At 38.9% G+C, this 26,402-nt stretch overlaps 1 protein-coding gene across 1 annotated transcript in view; it reads right to left on the minus strand.

Annotated features, from left to right (window-relative positions):
- Positions 1–20,544: 20,544 nt before the first annotated feature.
- LOC122009855 (polycomb group protein FIE1-like) overlaps positions 20,545–26,402 on the minus strand; it is a 50,678-nt gene continuing 44,820 nt past the window's right edge. The window contains exons 9-14 of the mRNA XM_042566166.1: positions 21,781–21,840; positions 21,535–21,631; positions 21,312–21,375; positions 21,135–21,194; positions 20,912–20,995; positions 20,545–20,795 (exon numbers count right to left, since the gene is read on the minus strand). Of these exons, the coding sequence (XP_042422100.1) occupies positions 20,938–20,995; positions 21,135–21,194; positions 21,312–21,375; positions 21,535–21,631; positions 21,781–21,840 (339 nt within the window). The 3' untranslated portion in view covers positions 20,545–20,795; positions 20,912–20,937. The remainder of the gene's footprint in view (positions 20,796–20,911; positions 20,996–21,134; positions 21,195–21,311; positions 21,376–21,534; positions 21,632–21,780; positions 21,841–26,402) is intronic.

Below are 26,402 nucleotides of genomic sequence, written 5' to 3' on the forward strand. Positions count from 1 at the left end.
GCCCCGGAGCAAAAAGCCAACCAGTTGACTTTTGATCCGTGCTCTCTTCTCCGTTGTCCATCTCGGTCCGGGTCTTTCTGCTCCGGCTCCGCTTGCTTGGGTGATCTCTGACATCCGGAATAGGGCTCACCCGAACCCATCTTCCGGTCTTCTCGAGCGTGCTTCCCTCCGGCTTCTCGTCCCTCGGAATTACCGCGTGTCCCTTCTCGTCCACCAGTGTACTCATCCGCAGACTTCGTCCCTCGGTCGCACCCCGTGCCAACCTTCGCGCTAGCTGCGTCTCTTGCTCCCCGAGCAATCTTCCGCTCCGGCTTTCGTACCTCGGAACCACCGCACGCACTTCCTTCTCGTCCGCCGGTGTACTCTTCCGCAGCACCTCGTCCCTCGGACGCACAACGTGCCGTCCTTCTCGCTAGCTGTGTCTTCCGCTCGAGTACCTGTGCTCCTAAGCTCCTGCACACTTAGACACAAGGTTAGAAACAACGCAGGACCTAACTTAACTTGTTGATCACACCAAAACAACCTTGGGGTTCCAACAATAACTACATAGTATTAAAATTATAAAAATTAACCTTTTACCTATTTGTCGTCTGGAGATGTTCCATCGCTGTCCAGTCCCCATTTATGACCTTGGAATTTCGTACGAGAAAATCAACGGAAATCCATACAAAATCTAAAACGGAATTTCGAAACATGAATATAACGGAAATCCGTACAAATCTGAAAATACCCAGTTTGACTCGTAAACCTAGCTCTAATACTAAATAAATTGTCAAGCCCCAGGTAGTCCCTGCCAGAAGAAATTTTGGCAACATCTCCCCTGTACGGGTGACAATATGAAACTTCCTACAATGGCCTCAGGGCCACATATACCTCGGCCAACACGACCCGAATAATAACAATATATATTAAGCACGCACCCACGCAGTATAATTGTAAAAACCAAACATAAGCAATGATAAGGAAATCATCTCAAATATCCTACTCAACTACACCCATAAAACTCAAATCTTATTCCTACTCAACTACACCCATAAAACTCAAATCACAACGACGCAAATAAAATCAACACACCCCTTTTGCCGTCCAGGCAAGCATGTAGCAGAACATATCCAAATAAAACTCCATCGACAAATAAAGGAAAAATCATACAATATCCATCGAGCAAAACCAGAACAAGTCTAAAACATAGTCTAGATAGTATAATAAGAAAACCAAAGACCAAATAACATCCTTGCAATCTGTAGGGGGGACTAACGACTGGAGATCTCCGGGCAGCCTCAACCTGAAATAGTAATATCAATGGGGTGAGTCAACTCCTCAGCGGGTAACTACTGACATGCATAGTAAGAAATAACAACTAATAATAAATATGCATACAGTCTCCTGGATATACATATCATATGAAAAATGTCAAACTGTAAGGAACAAGAGTATCTGTACTAACCAGGACCTGGTATAAGGATAACAAGGTCGTCAGACCGAGAGTATCATAAATTCTGTAATGCATATCAAACATATGCATCCACCAAATATGCAGCATATAAGTGCAGCAAACACAAGCAATAAATGCATCAATGCGTATGATGCCAATGACATGTCCTGGTCACCCCTAATGCCAGTCAGCCGTCTCACACATGATGGTGAGACCGAGTGGGTAGGGCTGTGATAACCGTGCACTCTGCCATCACTGCTCCTGATGAGTGACCGAGTGGACGGGATGCTATCGGAGTACACCTATCCTCCTTACCCAAAATCATAAGTGGGGTAGCTCAATGCTCTCATCTCCCTGAGCCAATCTAGAGGAGGGATCCTTGTTCTACTATAACGCTGTGTCACACTACCCATGAGTGGACCAACGGAGCCCTTGACAAAGCAACCTGCTGCAACACACTCTGTCTAATAAAAACCACTAACTCATGAGTGGTTGTGTGTACAGATCCATGTAACCGGCGATGTGTTCAATAATAATGGAGCCAACAATCACACAACATACAATCATGTGAGATGATGCAAGACACTAAGGATGGAAATATCTTGATCCTATCCATCTCTACTAAAATGTGTACCAAAAGATATATGGATCAAATAATATGATCTAGGTACACCGGTCAGGTATGGTAAAATAAATCAATGTCCTGAACATAATAAGGCATGGTATGTCATTTCCTTAAGGTCATATATAATCAAAGGAGCATGAATGCAATAGCAGGAAATAAATACAGCATGCTCAGGTAATAGATAATGACATACCAATACAAAAATGAACATAAATATTACTACTTGTTAAATATTACTAAGCATATCAATATGACATATCAAAATAGATAAGTCAAGGTACCCGCCTCCAATAAGAGGATCGTATCTGAAATAGATCCCTCATCGAGACACCGTCTTGAATCAAAATCCTGTAATAACAAACATATAATTTTAGCTAATTCTGATATGTATAAGTAGCTAAACAAATTCCTATTAAATCAAGAACCCTAATCCACATCACACTATCATCATCCTTTATAGAAATGCAATAACATCAAGACTCACCCAAATCCGGATGATCTGTCGGTGATCCACAGTCGGAGACAACTTGCTGCCAGTAGACCTGACTAGAGCGAGGTTGGAGCTGTGGATTTCCAAAACAATTTACCCTAAAGAACATCAATACATCCACAGCTAAGCATTAGATCCAATTACTAATGCATAACCACTAAACCAACTACTTACCCCCAATCGACTGTTCCCTATCCGACGGCTAGGCCTAGTGGTTGTTGAGATCGGCAAGGAATAGATTGTCGGGAGTTGATCGATACCAAAGAACTGAAGAAGAAAGCAACTGTCTGGAAAAACCGCTCACGATCAACTCCAACCAACTAGGACTCAGACGTGGCTGCGACGATTGGTCGTGAGTCGATGGTGGCAACTCGTGGTCGGTGGTCACAGTGGCGCTGGTCCCGGCCTGCCCTGGCGAAGATTAGTGCAGCAAGCCCCTTTCTGGTAGTTTCCCTCTCTGGAGGAAATTGGCACAGTGAAGAGAGGAGACGAGTCGGCTGCACCAGGAGGTGCTAGCCGATCGGCGGCGGCAGTAGCCAGTGGCGAGCGGGAGACGACTAGGGCACTGCTCTCTGCCCTTGGTCGGAGATCGTCCCGTGCAGAGGTGTAGTGATGAGAGATAGATCTAGGGCACGGCTAAAGACGATCAGAAGAAGGGCTCGACCGACAATGGCTCAAGCGTAGCTGGTGCTTGGGCAGGGATGGAAGAGAAGGACTGCGGAGAGGGTGTCGACAGTGGGCGACGTGAGGAAGAGGTCAGGGGAAAGGAAAGGACGGCGTCGTGAGAGAGTGAGGAAGTCGATCGGTTTAGGGGAGATGAAGATGATTGATTTGGGGAAGAAGAAGAAGAAGAGGAAAAGAGAAGATGAGGGGTTCGGTCGAGGGGAGAATTAGGGCATGGGACAACGACGGGTGAGGGGAAAAGAAAAACAAAAATCAAACTTTTCCTCGTTAAAATGGGATAGCCTAAACAGGCTTTCCCGGGGCCCAATATTTGATCCCCTTAAACTCGTCATATGAGCTCCGAAAAATTTTCAGAAAAATTCTAAAAATTCTAAAAAATTACCTTATGGTTATTCGCCCTTTTCGCTATTTTACATGTTTAACTGTTGTAAGAGCCTTCTCCACCTCTAAATCATTTCTGAAGAAGGAGAAAATAATGGAACTTTCATCATTCTTGGACTAACAACCCGAGGGTTGTAACCAAGTAATTTCTTGTGTCCTCTTTTATTTATGTATTATGTTTATTATTAATATGTGTGTCCTTGCCAAATCGTTAGCAAGAGAAAAGATTGTTTTTAAATTACAGGCCAGTATTTTTTAAGATAAGTATAGAAATTTATTTTTTTACCATTGATTTCAAATTTCACAAGTATTAAAACTTTTAAATGGGATGAAAAAATGAAAAATCCGTTGGACAACATGATACTCCAATAAAGATGTGGAAGTGCTAGGAAAACAAGATATTGAATAGCTTACAAAATTATTTAGTATGATATTAAAAATGAAAATAGTGTTTGATCTATGGAGGGTAAGTATCCTAGTTCCCTTATATAAGAACAATGGAGACATACAAAATTATGCAAACTATAAGTATATGAACCTGATAAGTCATACCATGGAACTTTGGAAAAGAGTAATAGAAAAAGACTAAGGAAGAAAACCACGGTGATAGAAAATCTTGAATTCATGCCTAGAAGGTCGACAATAGTAGTTATATATCTTCTCATGCAACTAATTGAAAAGTATCGGGAGCAAAAGTAAGATCTAGATGAGATTCATTGACTTAAAAAAACTTATAATAGAGTCCCGAGAAAAATTATATGGAGAATTCTATAAAAGAGATATATTAGCTTAGCATATATTAATTTAATTAAGGATATATACGAGATATAATGACTAGAATGAATATTTCATACGAATTAATTGAAGTATTTCTAATAAAGATAGTGTTACATCAAGGATAAGCTCTAAGTCTCTATCTTTTACATTAATCATGGACTAACTCTGTGATGCATGTTGTTTGCAGATGATATTATTTTGATAGATGACACACATGAAAGAGTAAATGTTAAACTAAAAGTTTGGAAAGAAATACTTGAAGTGAAAAATTTTAGGCTTATATATATATATATATATATAAAATTTAAGTTTAGCAATATTAGACATAATGAAACAATTGTTAAGATAGGAGATGAGTTGTTTGGAACTAAGAGCTTTAAGTATTTAGAATCATTTTTATAAAATAGAGGGATTGAAAGAGATGTCTTACATAGAATACAAGCAAGATAGTTGAAATGGAGGAGCGCATTAAGTATTTTATGTGATCATAAAATACCTCTAAAATTTAAAGAAAAGATCTATAAAATGACGATTGTACCTGCTATGTTATATGATGTTGAATGTTAGGCTATAACTCGAGCACATGAGCAGAAGATAAGAGTTGTAGAAATGAGAATGTTAAGGTGGATGTGAGGACATATGAGGATTTACAGAATAAGAAATGAGACATTAGAGAAAAAGTCAAAGTTACATCTATTGAGAAAAAACTTTGAAAGATACGTTTAAGATGGTACAAATATATACTTAGATGGCCGATAAATGCTCCGGTTAGGTAATGTGAAATTATGATAAATATGTACATCAAACGAAAAAGAGGAAGACAAAAAATACTTAGTTATCAAAAATAAAATAAGCTAAAATTTATTTTTAAATGAATAATGATATAGTAAGAAATAGAGCTCAATGGCATAAAAGGATCCATATAACCAACTCTACCTAGTGGGATAAGGTTGTTGGGTTTTTTGGGCCGCGAAAACCACTTTTCGCGTAACGGAAACCCCGAAACTCCCTAGCCAACGGATCCGTGCAAAGAAAATTTTTTTGAAAAACTACGAGTACGAGTTTACCTAGATCTACACTTAGATCTACATGGAGAAAATCTTATACCTTCGATGCGTGCCCTTCGCAAGTCCCGCTTGTCCAAGGAGATGCCGGATCTCTAGTTGTCAAAGTAGACAACTCTCTAGAAGTATCCACACAAACAAGATGTGTTCTCTAACACACAAGGATGGAGAAGAGAACACCACAAGTGTGCTAGCACTTCTTGATGCTCTCGGATGGGATTGGAAGAAGAAGAAAGGAAAAGAAGAGAACACACTCCTCTAAAATCTCTATGTGACTTTCACTAACCTTTCTTCTTGGATTAGATTCACTCTCCTTTCTTCTCCCTTGCTTGAAACCCACGACCAAGAGGAGCAAAAAGAGAGCTTGAGAAAGAAGATGATGTGAATGTGAGTGAATGAAAAATTCATTCTCATTCAAAACCATAAGGTAACCCTCATTCTCATTAAATGTGGCCATTAAAGAGAATAGATTTGTAACCCCCATGAGGTGGCACACTTCGATGATGTCGCACATCATCATTAGTCCTCCTAATGCCAAATCACTAATGATGTGGCAAATAGTCAAGTCAAACTTGACTCTTCCTCTTCCTCTCAAGTCAAGTCAAACTTGACTTAATCTCTCTCATGGTTGATCTAATCCAACCATTTAATTCAAGCCAATTTAATATAATGAATCTAATTCATTTAATTAAATTGATTCAATGAGTCATAATCTAAATTAGACTCATTGAACACATGAATCAACTTGAGTCCAACTTAATTAGCCCAATTAGGATTACTTTTAATCCAATTTGATTCATCACATGAATCTAATCCTCTTGGTTCATCATATGAACCTAATCTCCATCCACTTGTTCTTTGTGTGTGACCCAATAGGTTCTTGTAACGTTGGCAATGCCCCTAAACCCATTTAGGACCATAAGTAATGAGCGGTATCTAGCAATACATCATTACTACCCAAGTTACAAGAATGTTGAGATCCAACATCACCTTGTGACTACTAATTGTGACTCCTCACAATATATTACAAGTGTCCTTCTATCCTAGACATCTAGATTGATCAATGTGAGGCATAGACCGTGTCATCCTCTGATCAATCTAAATCTTGAACTCCAAGTAGACTCACTAAAACAAATGAGCTCAATATCTCACATTGACTCATTTGGGCATGGCCATGCACTTCGTGGTCTCACTCTATCAAGAATACCGATGTCTCTCCCGTCATATAGGAGGGATAGATCCCATCTACATCACTCACATCCCTCTACATAATTCGTTACATACCCAGTAATCGCCTTTATAGTCAACCCAGTTACGGGTGACGTTAAACGAAACCAAAGTACATAACTCCTTATGTAGGGATCCATGGTGACTTCAGGTCCAAGGACTAGTAGTCATACTAATAGCCACATGAGAAAGTATATGACACTCATATAACGATCCATGATACTTTCTCATGGCGGGTCATTCAGTATACATTCTTTAATGCATACCCATGTGTCAACTTGATATCTCTATATCCATGACTTGTGAGATCAAGTCATCGAGTTGACCTACATGCTAATCTTATTGCATTAACATTGTCCCTAAATGTTAATACTCGACTAGGAATGATTAAGAGTAGTGTTCCCTATATCATCTCACTATCGGTTTAGCTAACCGATTGATATAGGTAAGAACCTTCTACTCAAGGACGTTATTATACTTAGTTTATTTGGCATCAATACAAGTAAGTATAATAACCAAAAATCAAATGTCTTTATTTATATAGAATATGATACAATGAGTCCATAATACAATCATCAAATGATTGGCTCTAGGGCTCTAACTAACAATCTCCCACTAGCACTAGTGTCAATCAGTGTAGGCTCTAAGCCCCAAAGACCTAGTGTGACCATCATGCTTCCTCTGTGCCAAAGCCTTGGTCAAGGGATCTGCGATGTTAGCTTCTGTAGGTACTCTGCAGATCTTCACATCTCCTCTCTCGATAATCTCTCGAATGAGATGGAAGCGCCGTAATATGTGTTTGGTCCGCTGGTGTGAGCGAGGTTCCTTCGCCTGTGCTATAGCTCCATTGTTGTCACAATAGAGCTCAATAGGGTCAGCAATGCTAAGAACCACCCCAAGTTCAATGATGAACTTGCGAATCCAAACTGCCTCCTTTGCTGCCTTTGATGCAGCAATATACTCAGCCTCTGTCGTAGAATCGACTCTGTGTCTGCGCCGAACTCTTCCGACTGGCACCACCATTTATGATAAACATGAACCACATTGCGATCGATAATCATCACGGTCGGTCTGGAAGCTAGCATCACGTAACCCTTTACGGCTAGCTCATCATCGCCTCCATATATCAAGAAATATTCTTTAGTCCTTCTTAAGTACTTAAGAATATTCTTGTCCGATCACCTGGATCTGACTGGTATCTGCTCGTCATGCTCAAAGCATACAAGACATCAGGTCGAGTACATAGCATGGCGTACATGATAGATCCAATGGCTGAGGCATAAGGGATCTGATCCATGTGGTCCCTCTCCTCTCTAGAAGAGGGACCTTGAGTCTTCGAAAGACTCACGCCATGTGACATCGGCAGAAATCCCTTATTGGAGATCTGCATGGCAAACCGAAGGAGTACCTTGTCAATATATGTACTCTGACTTAGGCCAAGCAATCTCTTAGATCTATCTCTATAGATCTGTATCCCTAGAATGCGGGATGCCTCACCTAAGTCCTTCATTGAGAAGCAACTCCCTAGCCAGGTCTTGACAGACTGAAACATAGGGATGTCCTTCCCAATGAGTAGTATGTCATCCACATACAATATGAGGAAGACAAATATATCCCCTACAACCTTCTTGTAGACACAAAGCTCATCTTCGTTCTTGATGAAACCAAACTGTTTGATTGCATCTTCGAATCGAAGATTCCAGCATAGAGAGGCTTTGCTTTAGTCCATAAATGGACCTATGTAGCTTACATACTCTGCTAGTATGTTGTGGATCTACAAAACCCTCAGGTTGTGTCATGCACACATCCTCGAGCAGGTTTCCATTCAGAAACGCGATTTTGGCATCCATCTGTCATATCTCATAGTCATGGTATGCTGCAATAGCAAGCATGATCCGAATGGACTTAAACATCCCTACTGGAGAAAAGGTTTCATCATAGTCAATACCATGAATATGCTTGAAACCTTTAGCTACCAAGCGACCCTTATAGATAAGTCCATCCATGTCAGTCTTTCTCTTAAAGACCCACTTACACCCAATGGGTTTTACACCTTTAGGTGGATCAACCAAAGTCCATACTTGGTTGGTGTACATGGATTCCATCTCGGATCTCATGGCCTCTAGCCATTTCTCGGAATCTAGTCTCATCACAGCTTCCTGATAGGTGGTAGGCTCATCCTCTATGAGCACAATGTCATCATGGTCAGACAAGAGAAATGAGTATCTCTCAGGCTGACGACGTACCCTATCAGACCTGCGAAGAGGTATGTCTACTTGAACTGGTTGTTGTTCCTCAACTCTTTGTGGAACAACATCATCCACAACACTTTGTGGTTCCAGTTCAACTTCCATCGAGGCTTTAGTGCAGGATCCACATCTTGAACTTCTTCAAGATCGAATGTACTCCCACTAGTCTTTCTAGAAACAAAGTCCCTTTCTAGAAAGACTCCAGTCTTTGCCACAACTATCTTGTGCTGACTGGGAATGTAGAAGTAATATCCCTTAGTTTCCTTGGGATATCCTATAAAGTAGCACTTGTCAGATTTGGGTCCTAATTTATCTGAGACTTGACGTCTAATGTAAGCCTCATAACCCCAAATCCTCATGAAAGACACTTGGGCATCTCTCCCAGTCCATATCCTATATTGTGTCTTTATCACGGCCTTGGATGGAACTCGGTTGAGAATGAAAGCTGCCGTGTCTAGAGCATAGCCCCAAAGGTATGTCGGAAGATCTGTGTGACTCATCATAGACCGTACCATATCTAATAAGGTACGATTCCTCCTTTCGGATACACCATTCCACTGTGGTGTTCCAGGAGGAGTGAGTTGGGATAGGATCCCACACTCATCTAGGTAGTCATGAAACTCATGGCTAAGGTATTCACCACCTCGATCTGATCAAAGTATCTTAATACTCTTGCCAAGCTGGTTCTGTACTTCATTCTTGAATTCTTTGAACTTTTCAAAGGATTCTGACTTATGTGTCATCAAGTACACATAACCATATCTACTGAAGTCATCAGTAAATGTGATGAAGTACCTATAACCGCCTCTAGCAGCGACATTGAAAGGGTCACATACATCACTATGTATAAGTCCTAACAAATCAGTCGCTCTCTCGCTGTGCCCACTAAAGGGAGTCTTGGTCATCTTGCCTCGTAGGCATGACTCGCATATCTCATATGATTCAAAATCAAATGAGTCCAGCAAACCATCCTTATGGAGCTGGGATAAGCGCTTGTCATTTATATGACCTAAGCGACAGTGCCAGAGGTAGGTTTGGTTCATATCATTTGACTTGAACCTCTTGGTATTTATGTTATAGATAGGGCTCTCAAGGTCTAGAATATAGAGTCCGTTCATCAGAGGTGCACTACAATAGAACATATCGTTTAAATAGACGGAACAATATTTGTTCTTTATTGTAAACGAAAATCCTTTCTTGTCCAAACAAGAAACTGAAATTATGTTCTTAGTCAAGGCAGGCACATAACAACAATCATCTAATTCTAGTACAAGTCAGAGGGTAGAGATAGATAGTAAGTTCATACAGTAATAGCAGCAACTCGTGGTCCATTGCCTACTCGTAGATCTACCTCACCCTTCGTCAATGCCCTGCTATTTCTCAGCGCTTGTACATTAGTACAAATGTGCGAAGCACATCCGGTAACTAATACCCACGATGAAGAAATAGAGAGGTTGACTTCTATAACATGTATACCTGAAGTAGAAATCTTATTTTTCTTCTTCTTAAGATCTTCCAGGTATTCTTTGGAGTTCCTCTTCCAGTGCCTTGCTTGTCCTTGATATAGGTGACAAAGATGTTCAACCATATCGTAAGCGCCCATCAACTCATGTTGCTTCTGAAGCTCAGAGTTCATGGTCGTGAGCATAAGACAGGACACATCTAATGCATCATCTTGATGCTTCTTGTAAGCATCTCGGTCTGCTCGCGTGGCAGTGGCAGGAGGAGCCTCCGGAATGGGCTGCTCCAGAACGTACAGTTTACGTTCTTGGGTGAGAACTATTCTCAGGTTCTTGTACCAGTCCAGGAAATTTGCTCCGTTGAGCTTGTCATTCTTAAGGACAGAACGCAGAGAGAAGTTGTTCGTGTTTGACGCCATGGAAATTCTACAACAGAAATAAATGCATAAATAAATATCATATTCTTTTAAATCATTTAATTAGCCCTTCAACTAAATGATGCTCCCACTGAATTCTATAATTCATGTGGGACAAGATCCACATCATACTAACCCTTGAGTTAGTTTTAGCTAATACGCCCAAGACTTAGTATGATCGGTAGGTAACGATTACCAATTACATCTCTATGCAACTCTTGTTTATAGGATCAAAAAATCACATTTATATTAAAACTCGTGCTAGCTTTGGCTAATACGCCCAAGAGTTAATATAAACGTGATTTTGACCTATCTACCAACCATTGGATAATGTCTATAGTTAAACTCGATCCAATTGAGTTAACTAGTTACTCAATCTAATTGAGTTATACTCACCCATGCGTTGATAGGCGGGACCAAGATTGTCCCTCTGTACCCTACCAAGATAGTATGTGTTGCTCTGCTTTGGCAGATTCAACAACAACATGCGATCGAGGTAGTGGTAGGTATCACGGCATGGTAGGCATTACGAGTTGTCGCGATTTAGATCTAATCTAAACGATGATGCGTATCATATACTCGATAGATCTAATCTAATCGAAGGGTGCATCATGTGCACGACTTAGATCTAATCTAATCGTTATGCACTAATTAATTACTTAATTAACTAGCATGCATCACATACACACAAAAACAATTAATTAAATAATTTTGTGATTATGTCATGGCCCTAGTACGATCTTCTCAAGCCAATGAGAAGATCGGATGGTCAACCTAAGGTCAACAGCTTCTCAAGCGCCTTCCTTTTGACCACCTTGCGTTGCTCGCGCCTTCCTCGTAACTCCGTCTTGAGTGGACCTTCCACTGCTTCAAAATTTACATTACATTTTGAAAACCGAGTTACATTCGAGTCTAAATCTAATTTACAACCAGAATATAAATAGGGAGGCACGACGCGCATGTCGCGTATCAAATACAACACACAAATACATGACGGTACACAGGCCATATTATAAATTGCAACACAAATTATCCAATCGAATTGGGTCTTTGGGCCATGACTATCACAAAAATAATATATAATTCGAAATTATATATTTCTATGATTTTTTGTAATTTTTCCTATAATTTTTATAATTTTTTTACGAGTACAATTTCTTGGCGGTTCTGTTTAGCGGTTTTCGGGCGCAATCGCGGAACGAATCCTCTTGCGGGGCCAGGGGCAGCGCCCCTACCCGCGATCTAACCATCGCGAGGGTTCCTTTGCGATCTAACAGTGCCTAAGCCCGCTGTCCCAAAAAATTTTGGGGCGAAACTTTACCGTTTTGGAAAATTCTTCTCGGTAGTCGAAGCATACAAGTACCGAAATACTTGTGCTTCGCTTCTACGAGAAAAATACCCATAAAAACCATTAAAAACTTAAAATTACAGAAATTCACAGAATGTTTATTTTTCATAAAAACCAAAATAAACTCGTATTCGTCTTCGCACGTGGCTCTGATACCACTGTTGGGTTTTTCGGGCCACGAAAATCGCTTTTTCGCATCGCGGAAATCCCGAAACTCCCTAGCCAACGGATCCGTGCAAAGAAAATTTTTTTGAAAAACTACGAGTACGAGTTTACCTAGATCTACACTTAGATCTACATGGAGAAAATCTTATACCTTCGATGCGTGCCCTTCGCAAGTCCCGCTTGTCCAAGGAGATGCCGGATCTCTAGTTGTCAAAGTAGACAACTCTCTAGAAGTATCCTCATGAACAAGATGTGTTCTCTAACACACAAGGATGGAGAAGAGAACACAACAAGTGTGCTAGCACTTCTTGATGCTCTCGGATGGGATTAGAAGAAGAAGAAAGGAAAAGAAGAGAACACACTCCTCTAAAATCTCTATGTGACTTTCACTAACCTTTCTTCTTGGATTAGATTCACTCTCCTTTCTTCTCCCTTGCTTGAAACCCACGACCAAGAGAAGAGAAGGAGCAAAAAGAGAGCTTGAGAAAGAAGATGATGTGAATGTGAGTGAATGAAAAAATTCATTCTCATTCAAAACCATAAGGTAACCCCCATTCTTATTAAATGTGGCAATTAAAGAGAATAGATTTGTAACCCCCATGAGGTGGCACACTTTGATGATGTGGCACATCATCATTAGTCCTCCTAATGCCAAATCACTAATGATGTGGCAAATAGTCAAGTCAAACTTGACTCTTCCTCTTCCTCTCAAGTCAAGTCAAACTTGACTTAATCTCTCTCATGGTTGATCTAATCCAACCATTTAATTCAAGCCAATTTAATATAATGAATCTAATTCATTTAATTAAATTGATTCAATGAGTCATAATCTAAATTAGACTCATTGAACACATGAATCAACTTGAGTCCAACTTAATTAGCCCAATTAGGATTACTTTTAATCCAATTTGATTCATCACATGAATCTAATCCTCTTGGTTCATCATATGAACCTAATCTTCATCCACTTGTTCTTTGTGTGTGACCCAATAGGTTCTTGTAACGTTGGCAATGCCCCTAAACCCATTTAGGACCATAAGTAATGAGCGGTATCTAGCAATACATCATTACTACCCAAGTTACAAGAATGTTGAGATCCAACATCACCTTGTGACTACTAATTGTGACTCCTCACAATATATTACAAGTGTCCTTCTATCCTAGACATCTAGATTGATCAATGTGAGGCATAGACCGTGTCATCCTCTGATCAATCTAAATCTTGAACTCCAAGTAGACTCACTAAAACAAATGAGCCCAATATCTCACATTGACTCATTTGGGCATGGCCACACTCCGTGGTCTCACTCTATCAAGAATACCGATGTCTCTCCATATAGGAGGATAGATCCCATCTACATCACTCATCCCTCTACATAATTCGTTACATACCCGATGTCGCCTTTATAGTCAACCCAGTTACGGGTGACGTTAAACGAAACCAAAGTACATAACTCCTTATGTAGGGATCCATGGTGACTTCAGGTCCAAGGACTAGTAGTCATACTAATAGCCACATGAGAAAGTATATGATACTCATATAACGATCCATGATACTTTCTCATGGCGGATCATTCAGTATACATTCTCTAATGCATACCCATGTGTCAACTTGATATCTCTATATCCATGACTTGTGAGATCAAGTCATCGAGTTGACCTACATGCTAGTCTTATTGCATTAACATTGTCCCTGAATGTTAATACTCGACTAGGAATGATTAAGAGTAGTGTTCCCTATATCATCTCACTATCGGTTTAGCTAACTGATTGATATAGGTAAGAACCTTCTAATCAAGGACGTTATTATACTTAGTTTATTTGGCACCAATACAAGTAAGTATAATAACCAAAAACCAAATGTCTTTATTTATATAGAATATGATACAATGAGTCCATAATACAATCATCAAATGATTGGCTCTAGGGCTGTAACTAACAAAGGTTTGGTTGTTATTGTTATATATGTTCATTATGACCCTAGGTCAACACCCCCGGTCTAGATGTAAAGGTCATTCTTATTCCTAGACATGGGATTGACCTCCTCTCCCTGGTCCAAATGCAAAGGTCATTCTTATTTTTGGCCACGGGATCAAGCTCCTCTCTCCGGTCTAGGTGCAAAGGTCATTCTTGTTCCTGATCACAAAATCGAGCTTCTCTCACTGACCTAGATGCAAAGGTCATTCTTATTTCTAGCTACATGATTGAGCTCCTCTCCTCAGTCCAAATGCAAAGTGTTGGGACCAAAAGAAATTTAGATATCTCCACAATAGTATGTTATTGTCTACTTTAGACCCAAACTCTTATGGTTTATTTTTGGACTCTATCCAAAAAGCATCATACCAACGGAGATATCTTTCCCTTATAAACTCAGGATTTTTTCCATGTGTTTTCAATGTAGGACTTTGTTTACAACCTTGAAATCCAACAACCCCCCCCCCCCAAACGAAGGACCACAAACTCTCTGACGTTCGATCCTCAACCCACCAGGTCTTCCTGCCCCTCAATCCTCCCGACCTACTAGGACTTTCTTACCTAACCATAACTAGGACTTCTTATCTGTTGTCTAGTCCTCTTAATCTGGACACGAGAACTGTAAGGAACTATAGTGCTAAACACGCTGAAAAGCGCAACGAAAAATAAGTTCCTATCCAGAAGATCCATGCAAAGGAAACCATATACTAAGTTTTGTTAAAAGATATATACCTTTGTTGTGTGCCCTTCGCAATCCCAATAGCAACGTTTCTTTAGGATGCAGATCTCAACGCGATCAACACATTCGTGCCTCTATGATATTCACACGAACACGTTCTCCGTCTGTCTCATGAACTCACGAAATGGAGAAAAAAACAACCAAAGGTTGTGCTAGCAACTTCTTATGGAAGTTTCGGCCAAGAGTGGAAGAAGGAAGAAGAGCAAAAAACTAAGAAGACCACATCACCCAAAAGGTCATTTCATCTATATAAGGTGACTTCACAAAAGGGTTACTTTACCAAATAGGTTACTTCACCAAAAGGTTACTTTACCAAAAAGGTTACTTCACCTAAAGGTTACTTTTACAAATGTCTTTTGTATTCATCCAATGAATACAAAAACGTTTTTGTCTCTTGATCTTCCTTTTGATTAATGATAATATATTAATCTCTATTAATACTCATTAATCTTAATGGGTTGGGTTTAGAATATTGGATTAACCATTAACCCAATAAACCAATGAGTCTAACCCATTACTCAATAAGTCTAATCTGAATTCATTCAAGTCTAACTCAATGTGTATAATTCGAATTAAACTTAACCTCATAATCCATCTCCAAATTAACATGTTCTTTGTGTGTGACCCAATAGGCTCTCGTAACGTTGGCAATATATCTAAAATCATTTTAGATACATAAGCAATGAGTGGCATCTAGCAATGTGTCATTGCTACCCAAGTGACGAGAATGTCGAGATCCGACCTAACCTTTCCATGTCTATTATCTTGTATGACTCAATCCTTCTATCCTTGATATCTAGATTGATTAATAAGACATAGAACGTATCATCCTTTTATCAATCTTTGTGTTTCTTGATCTCTAAGTAGACACACTCAATCAAATAAGCTTAATATCGCATATTGACTCATTTGAACATGGGCATGCCTTCTTGTGTCCTATTAATCAAGGGGCGCACAGATATCACTTCTGTTATATGGAAGGGATAGATCTCATTTACATCACTCACATCCCTTCGCATAACTTATTGCATACCTAGTAATCGACTTTATAGTCCACCTTGTTACAGGCAATGTTTGCCGATACCAAAGTACACAACTCCTTATGTAGGGAACTGTAGTGACTTCAGGTCTAAGGACTATTCATACCAATAGTCGCATGAGAATTTTTATGACACTCATTTAACGATCCATGAAACATTCTCATGGTGGGTCATTCAGTATATATTCTCTAATATATACTCGTGTCAACCTGATATCTCATGTCCATGACTTGTGAGATTAAGTCATTCGTTGACCTACATGCTAGTCTCAACGCATTAATATTGTCCTTGCATATTAATGCTTGACTAGGAATAGTTAAGTGTAGTGTTCTATGTATATCTACAATATCTCACTATCAATTCAACCAATTGATATGTTGTAAATTAGAACCTCCTACTCTAGGACATTATTATACTTATTCATTCGACACAGAATTGAAATAAATATAATAACCAACTTTGTCTTTTATTAATAATGAAATATGATACAAAAGGAGCTCTTTACAATTATCTCATAATTGGTACTAAGGCTAATACTAACAAGAACCCCCACTTCTTTCATTCAAAGTCAATATTTCACTCACATGGTTCGATTAGACCATGGCTCTTATGCATAGTCAACAATTAATCCTTCTAGCAGTCCGGGCTCTGATACCAATTGTTGGAACTAAAAGAAATTTAGATATCTCGATAATGGCATGATATTATCCACTTTGGGTCTAAGCCCTTATGGTGTTGGGTTTTTCGGGCCGCGAAAACCGCTTTTCGCGTCGCGGAAACCCCGAATCACCCAAAGCCGTAGATCCGTGCAAGGAAAAATTTCGAAAACACAAATACGAGTTTTATACTACGATCTACAGTAGATCTACAAAGGAAAAACCATTTTACCTTCGATGCGTGCCCTTGCAAAATCCCGCTCGTCCAAGGTACTTGTCGGATCTCCAAAGTATCAAGGTAGATACTTCTCTAGTGATATCCACACGAACAAGGAGTGTCTCTCACACTCAAAGGATGGAGAAGAGAGCCCCAAGTGTGCTAGCACTTTCTAGAGCTCTCGGATAGGATTTAAATGGAGGGAAAAAGAAAGAAGAAAGGAAACTCTTACACTCAAGAAGTAGTCTCCTCTTTTGTGACCTTCACCCTTTCTTTCTTCTCTTGGAATACAACTCAACCACCTTCTCTCCCTTCATGGAACCCACGACCAAAAGAGAGGAGAAAGCAAGAGAGAGCTAAGGAGGAAGAAGATGGAATGAATGAGAATGAATTGCATTCACTCTCCTTCATGTGTGTGTAACCCCCTTCCCATTTAATGTGGCCATTAAAGAGGGGATTTGTAACCTCCATGAGGTGTCACACACATGTGCAACCATGATGATGTGGAGCATCATCAATGGTCCACCTTATGCCAACTCACAAATGAGGTGGCAAAAGGTCAATTCAAAATTGACCTTTGATCTTCCTTCTCAAATTAAGTCAAACTTGACCAAATCTCTCTCATGGTTGATCTAATCTAACCATTTGATTCAAGCCAACTTAATATAATGAATCTAATTCATTTAATTAAATTGATTCAATGAGTCATAATCCAAATTAGACTCATTGAACACATGAATCAACTTGAGTCTAACTCAATTAGCCCAATTTGGATTACTCTTAATCCAATTTGGTTCATCACATGAACCTAATCCAATTGGTTCATCACATGAACCTAATCCAATTGGTTCATCATATGAACCTAATCTCCATCCACTTGTTCTTTGTGTGTGACCCAATAGGTTCTTGTAACGTTGGCAATATTTCTAAACTCCTTTATAACATAAGCAATGAGCGGCATCTAGCAATACATCATTGCTACCCAAGTTACAAGAATGTTGAGATCCAACATCACCTTGTGACTACTAATTGTGACTCCTCACAATATGTGACAAGTGTCCTTCTATCCTAGACATCTAGATTGATTAATGTGAGGCATAGACCGTGTCATCCTCTAATCAATCTAAATCTTGAACTCCAAGTAGACTCACTCGATCAAATGAGCTCAACATCTAATGTTGACTCATTTGGGCATGGCCATGCACTTCGTGGTCTCACTCTATCAAGAATAGCGATGTCGCTCCCGTCATATGGGAGGGATAGATCCCATCTACATCACTCACATCCCTCTGCATAATTCGTTACATACCCAGTAATCGCCTTTATAGTCCACCCAGTTACGGGTGACGTTTGACGAAACTAAAGTACATAACTCCTTATGTAGGGATCCATGGTGACTTCAGGTCTAAGGACTAATAGTCATACTAATAGCCACATGAGAAAGTATATGACACTCATATAACGATCCATGATACTTTCTCATGGCGGGTCATTCAGTATACATTCTCCAATGTATACCCATGTGTCAGCATGATATCTCTATATCCATGACTTGTGAGATCAAGTCATCGAGCTAACCTACATGCTAGTCTTATTGCATTAACATTGTCCCTGAATGTTAATACTCGACTAGGAATGATTTAGAGTAGTGTTCCCTATATCATCTCACTATCGATTCAACTAATCGATTGATATAGGTATGAACCTTCTACTCAAGGACGCTATTATACTTAGTCTATTTGGCACTAATACAAATAAGTATAATAACCAAACAAATGCCTTTATTAAGAATATGATATACATGAGTCCATACAATCATCAAATGATTGGCTCTAGGGCTCTAACTAACATATGGTTTTATTTTTGAGCTCTATCAAAAGGCCTCATACTAATAGAAATATCTTTCTCTTATAAACCCATGATTTTTCCTATGTGTTTTCAATGTGAAACTTTGTTTGCAATCTTGCAACCTAGCACAAAGGTCATTCTTATTCCTGGTCACGAGATCAAACTCCTCTCCTCAATCCAGAGGCAAAGGTCATTCTTATTTTTGAATGCTAGAATGAGCTTCTCCCCTCTTGCCCAAATAAAATGGATATGCCTACACTCTCGGTCTTGAAGCTCCGAGTTTTCTCATCTTGGTCCTCATAACTGAGTGGTTAAGCTTTTCTCCCCTACGGCATTCTTAACCCCTTATGATTGATATGGGACAGAATGGCATTCGAGGAATACTCACAATCTTATGAAGGGTCATGGATAGTATAGATCTCATATATTCCCAAATACTCCTTGGACCTACCGGACGGTCGGATTAAACTATGCATAGCCTACTAAAAATTGGTCTCTGCCCTCATTTTAGAACTTATCATATTTCATTTGATTTTGCTCTTCACTCCAACTCAGGAGGGGGGCATTTGATGTCACAAAGTTAATTCGGTTGAGCCACTGACCTATTAGGACTTGAGACGCTTGATCAAAGCCCTGTCAGCCTAGGAAGCTTTGGGTCGAATGGCCATGGTAGGAGCTTGCTATAGAGGAGCCTATCTGAGGTAGCTCTCTCGGATGTCTACCTCTAGCCACCTCTAATGTTGAATCAGTACCGGCCAATCGACCCCCTTGAGAAATTGATATTAGGCTGACAACCAAACAAAATTGATGGTACAAACCAACAGTTGTCGCTATCGATGTGAAGGTTCACTAGTGTGGTCAGTCAAGGGATGAAATTTTGCTCTTGTAGTCATCGTCATAGCTCATCTAGGGCTTATGTGGCAACCAACGTGGATCCTTTTCACCGTGACTTTACAAGCCCTTGCAAAGGTAAGTGATGGTATGATTTTTTTGGACACTCGTAAAGACTACTTCTTGTCGTCTTTCTCTTTCGAGCTCCTTACGCTCCTTTCAATCCCTTCATTAACTTGACCGTCAGAGGATCCCTTGCTACCAAGATCGTAGAGAAGGAAGAGAAAGAGGAGCCCTAACGGATGAAAAAGGACACCCTCAAATAGTTTTAATCAAAATTACTACAACATAAAATAAAATTGCTTCTATTAAATCAAAATTATTACCCATAAAATATTATTAATTATATCAAAATATTATTTTTAAATTTGATCTAAATTACTTTAAATTGATCAAATTTACTTTACTATTATTATAATAATTTTATTTTGAAACTATTACAACGTATAATAGTGGGTACAACTTTATAATTTTTGTCAAATTACTATACGTTGTAACAGTTTGGAATAAAATAAATACACATTATAATAATTTTGAATAAAATTGCTATAATAAGAATAAGGGCATTTTAAAATTAAAAATAGGCTAAAATGCTACAGTGATATTTAAAAATTAAAACACCCGACAAATATGATAATAAATAATGCTCTTTCAATTTGTACCCATAGCTTTTATACTTTTGTTTATGAACTGTTAAATCACAGTATATCGTTTACAATTTTTTGCTTTCATTGCCAACATTTTCTAAGCCGAACCAGCCAACAACTCATTTAGTGAATGCTTGCTTAGCATTTAGATTAGCATCAGTAATTCTTTTTGCAGGTATTTAAAGCGTTGACATAAAATGTGAAATATGCGTTGGCAAACACACTTTTCTTGCAGACAAACCCGTTTAACATCATGGAAAAAAAACAAATAGAATTTATAATGTGCATTTAAATTAAAATAACACGCAACAATGTCAACAAGACGACCGAAAATTAGGCGCAAGAAGACATGGCTTCCAGCGATGATACATTTTATCCTAGAAACTATAGAACTAGGTCCTCTTTGATACATGCGAAGTAGATAATGGACCATGGAGAGAAGCCCCGTGATCCAAGGCCATGCTGCCCATCCATGCAGTCAAGGTAGAGAAAGAAAAATGATATACTGACGAATATTACAAAATTGAAGAATGATTGAACATGGTAGATTTAGAGTTTGGTATAGACAACGTGCATACCTAAAAGATCAAGCAAAACGTCATCTTCATGACACCATATCCCAACGCCATATGGAACCATCCTCGCAACAGCTAAGTATAGTGCTGCAGCAGCAAAATAAGACAGTTTCTTCATCATCTTAGCAATTCAAGAGAAACAATCATGAATCTAAAATTGGATGAGGGTCTTATGAGAGTAGAGTTTATTGAAAAACAAAGCAATGAGATCTAATTCAGAAGGCACCTTCCATCAAATGACATTGCTGTCTGCCTTATTGGAGACTTGCATTGTGCGTGAGATAACCTACAATAGATCATTAGTGTCAAAGTGAGGGAAGAGACTATCATGCATATATATAATTTAAAAATAAAATAAAATACCAATATTTATGACAACATAAAATCAAGTATGAGCAGAGACCTTGAAATTAGGACAGGTGGGCTTGACTGAAGCTCCCAAACAAAAATTTTTCCTTCCCTGTTCCCTACCACAGCAAGAGATGGAAGTAGATCAACATTTTAAATGCACCAGGGTAAATAACAGCAATATCCTGATGCTGTCCTATTACTGAGATTATAAAAAGTTTAGTCTTAAAATATGAATCAAGCTAGTATTTGCATCATACAAAGCAGAGATAGTGTACCAATTGCAGCAGCATTATAGTGAAAATCACACGAAAACTTGATAAACCAGATATCACATTCAGGAACTGGATATTTCTGAAGAATGTCAACAGCACCCTGACCAGTACATCAGAATAAAATAACTATGTACAATTACAGTAAATGTAGCCAGTAAATAAGAACACTTATTACTTCAGGGAAATAAGTATAATACACTTACAATGTCAATTGCCTACATACCAAAAAGCGTAAGTACAAAATCTTACCTCTCCAGGACTTTGTTCCTTGGTTTTTGGCTCCCACAGAACAATTTCATTGTCAACACTCTGCAGCAAATAACAAGCAATAACACAAGGCATCAAAGCTGCTTTGCTTTCGTCAATTATCAGTATAGCTTGAATTGAAAGAGATAATATTGTATCAGATCAATTAAATGATAATTATTATACCCATATACAAGACTGACATAATACTAAACCTAGCATGATGCTATGGAATGTGATACTAAACTTATTTATTGTGACGCATTCAAGATGAAGCATAGGTGCTGATTGATGTTCAGTTTGTTACGCAAAATAGAACAAGCCCTACAAATGAAATGGATGAGACCTCCATGAAGATGATGTAAATGCATACTAGGGCAGCAACTTATGTTGGGATTCAATCAAAGTCTCAGGAAAGATTTGAGAGAAATCATGAATTTAAAAGGATGTAAGATATCTTCATTGACATAAGACCTTTTGGGTAGAGCCCAAGAACAAAGTCATGAGGGTCTTGGTCCAAAGTTGACAATATCATGTCATTGTGGAGATATGTGAACATCCTTCGGTCCCAAGAAATGGTATCAGAGCCATGGTCCAGATCAAATGTCATATGGGGTGGCCTTGAACGAAGTTGAGAGTAAGCCCGGAGCAAGTCGGGTTAACCGAGTGCTTGCGAATATTCGCGGGGAGACCCGGAGCAGGTCAAGGTGACTGGATGTTTGCGGGGAGGCCGAAACAAGTCAAGAGTGACCGGATACGGATGCTTACGGGGAGACTCGGAACATGTCAGGATGACCGGATGCTCGCAAGGGGCCTGAACAATGAGAGTAATGATGGTCCTTCGTTTGAGAGCAGGATTGTTGGGATTCAATTAAAGTCCCGCATTAGAAAGATTTAGGAAAGATCATGAGTTTAAAAGGATGTAAAATATCTTCATTGGATGGAGCCTTTTGGATAGAGTCCAAGAGCAAAGCCATGAAGGTCTATGCCCAAAGTGAGCAATATCAAATCATTGTGGAGATATGTGAACATCCTTCGGTCACAACAACTTATAGACTTGATGCAATGCTTTCAACAAACTTTTACTGAGTTGATTTTATCATCAAAGAGTCAATATAATAATAGTTAACTCCACCTCAAACTAAAGATATCACAAGATTCAGAAGTTTCTGAGCAGAGATGAAGTAACAAATTGTGAAGAATTGAAAAGAAAAAGAAAGAAATTAGTATGAATCGAGTTAATATCAAGAGATTTGAGTATAATTTGATAATATTACTGGCAGAGCTCATAAAGAAACCACATAAACTTCTTATAGGTACTTGAGATTAAGAAGATACTGAAAGATTGATACTGGCAAACCTACCTTTTGAAGTAGGAATTAATAGACTAATTGGTAAAAGCCTTGTAGAAAAATGAGAATAAAGTTCTAATATCTACTTAGAGAACAGAGAAGATTGAGTTTCTAGTCATTTCCTCAAAAAGAGCATGAAAATGGCACAAGAAATAAAGTAAAAAGGTCTAACAATGACTCTAAAAGGAGAGAAAAGTTGACATATGCAGCCCACATTTGCAATTAAAAAAATATATATTTGGCTAATTTCAATGGTTTCAAATTGAATCAATCGAAACCCTAAACTATTCTATTTGGTAGATAGAATTTATAAGTGCTTACTTAAAACACTTATTTTGCAAATGAAAAAAAATAGCTATATCATCCATTCTCCAAATTACATCAATATTGATTTTTATATTTCAACTACTTTATGTTAGTGATGTGCATGGGTTATATAGGCATTTAGACAATTATTAACGCACATTCACTTGTATTTCTCGTATTTAAATTATGTTATAACACTACTTTTCCTTATTTTATCAGCATGCTATTTGTTTTTTTTCAGAGATCTGCTCTTCTTTGTATTTTTATTGACAGAGCACGATAAAGATCGAAATTAGACAAAGAATGCTTGACGGAAGACTCGACAATGGGCAGGTCGTGCCATGAGGCATGGTCATGCCATTCCATCCAAAGGCTCACAAGGACAGGTCGTGCCAAATGGCACAGATGTGCCTTGCATCTAGAAGTTCACAAGGGCAAGCTGTGCGAAATGGCACGGTCGTACCCCCTTCCCCAGAAAGTCACACAGACAGGTCATACCAAATGGCACAGCCATGTGACCGAGTGCAGAAATCTGCATGGTCTAACCCTGCCAACCAAGCACGGTTGTGCCTTCTATTTCACACCTAGGGCAGGTGCGACACAACCCCATGCCTATACAAGGAGAGGAAGTTTTCTCTCCAAAAGGGGAGGCCCGTCGAGGAGTAGCCGTCATAATTCGTGGGAGATTTTGGACGATCCGATGTCGTTTCTACCATCCGCTCTTCTCTACAAGCGAAGGATTGGATCTTGAAGACTCTGCTCTCATCTTTGGCTAAGCGTTTCTCTTATTTTCTCCTTGATTTAGTTATAGAATGCTTTTATTAATGTTTTCGAGCCTTATTCCTTTGGTTATGAAGTAGATTCCCCTAGTTCTAGGACAAAGGGAGTAGTTGTGATGTGACTTGATGTAAAATTCTATGGATGTCATTTCTTTGTTTCAATGACATGTTTATGTTTGGTTCTTATTTGATTAAACGCATGTGTGAATCTTTATTACTAATATGTGTTGTTTAATTGAATGGATGCATGGATCAGTTGCCGCATAGCGGGAATACTCAAGATTGTATGCCCGGTGGTCCCTATGTGACAAAGGGTAACCCTCAAACCGGGCATCTTGTGGATTCTCTCGAAACAAAGACTAAATCCATGCGAGGTGAAATTTAATTTGTGCTTAAAGGGTTTTCTCAAATTGTGATGGGAGTGCTTTAGATTGTATGATCGGGGATCCCTAGATAACAATAGGGTAACCATTAAACTGGACTTTCTATGTTACACTTTTTACTTTTAGCATTGGATATCAATAGGAAAGCACTTCGATGAGACCGTCATGAGGGTAGCATTGGTAAATATTTAGGTTCCCATGAAGCATAAACTTGGAGGAAAAGGAATTGGCAATCCATATTATATTAAGGAGCATCATAACGAAACCGACATCCTAGAACTTCCTTCCCAAGATAGATTTCCGAAACAATTCTTCCTCTAGATCTCTTTTTCTAGTTTCTACTCTTCTTCTAGTTTATGAACCATTAACCTTTAGTTAGTCGAGACAATCAGCTTAGCAACATCTCTAGTACTTACTACCAGTCCTTAAGGATCGATAGTTTTATTATTTAACGACTATTCCGTGCACCTGCGGACGGTCAACAAGTTTTTGGCATGTTGTCGATGACTGGTATTAAGTAGTATTAGGAGATTAGCTTTTAGGTTGTTCTAGACACCCTTTGCCTTTTCTTTTAGTGAATATTTTCAACATTTTCTTTTCTTTATTTCTGTATTTTATTTTTTTTATATAACGTACATTGATTTCTCATGCGAACTTTTATGCGAAGATCGACAACTGCAAGGAATTTGTTACCTATTGATCTTGAAATTGATCAGACTTACAGAAGGAGGAGAAATCTACAGAGACAAGCACAAAAAGAACAAGTTCAGAGAGCCATGGCGAACAAACCTTTGAAGGATTATGTTGCACCATATGTTATCATATCTAACATTACCAGACCAATAGTTGAAACCAACAATTTTGAAATTACACTGGCATTCATATCCATGGTATAGTAGAACCAGTTTAGGGAGGACAAGGACCCAAATTAGCACTTAGAAATTTTTTATGAGATATACATCACTATGAAAATGAATGGAGTCCCTCCTGAGACTAATAGACTTTTGTTATTTGGATTTTCCCTCATAGACAGAGCAAAAGCATGGCTGAATTCCCTACCAGCAAACAGCATAGCCTCATGGGAGCAATGCAAGTAGATATTTTTAGAGAAATTCTTCCCTTCAAGCATAACAACGCACATGAGGAATTTGATTGCCAGCTTCCGACATATGAGATTAAATCTTTGTATGAAGCTTGGGATAGGTTTAAAGGGATGCTTAGGCTATGTCGCCATCATGGTTTAGAGAAATGGTCGGTGATACATACTTTTTATAACGATATCAACTACCAAACTAAGGTTTCTTTGGACTCCACAACAGAAGGAGCATTGATGAACAAGGGATTGGACGAAGCTAGAGATTATTGAAAGTGCAGTACTAAACCATCATCAATGGGCTTCTGAGAGAAGTGGGGACAGTTAAAGTGGCTGGAAAGTATGAGGATGATGCAATGAGTCTAATCTTTGCAAAGCTTGATGCCCTCACAAAGAAGTTTCATACCATGAAAATCAATCCAGTGAACGTTATTTCTACTACTTGTGAATGATGCGAAAGTACTAAACATAATAAAGAAAGTTGCCCACTTGGAGCCATTACTGTGTAATTGGCCCAGATTGAACAAGTCAATGTCATAGGTAATTTTCAACAAAGAAAAACAATCCTTATTCTAACACCTACAACCCTGAATGGAGGAATTACCCAAACTTCTTATATAGAAACAATCAAGAACAAGGGCAACCAGCGGGATATCAACAAAGTAATCAACCGTCAAGAATAAAGAAACTCCATGAGAAGATACTTGCAAAT

The sequence above is a fragment of the Zingiber officinale genome, chromosome 8A (genome assembly GCF_018446385.1).
Source record: "Zingiber officinale cultivar Zhangliang chromosome 8A, Zo_v1.1, whole genome shotgun sequence".
In the NCBI taxonomy this organism is placed as follows: domain Eukaryota; kingdom Viridiplantae; phylum Streptophyta; class Magnoliopsida; order Zingiberales; family Zingiberaceae; genus Zingiber; species Zingiber officinale.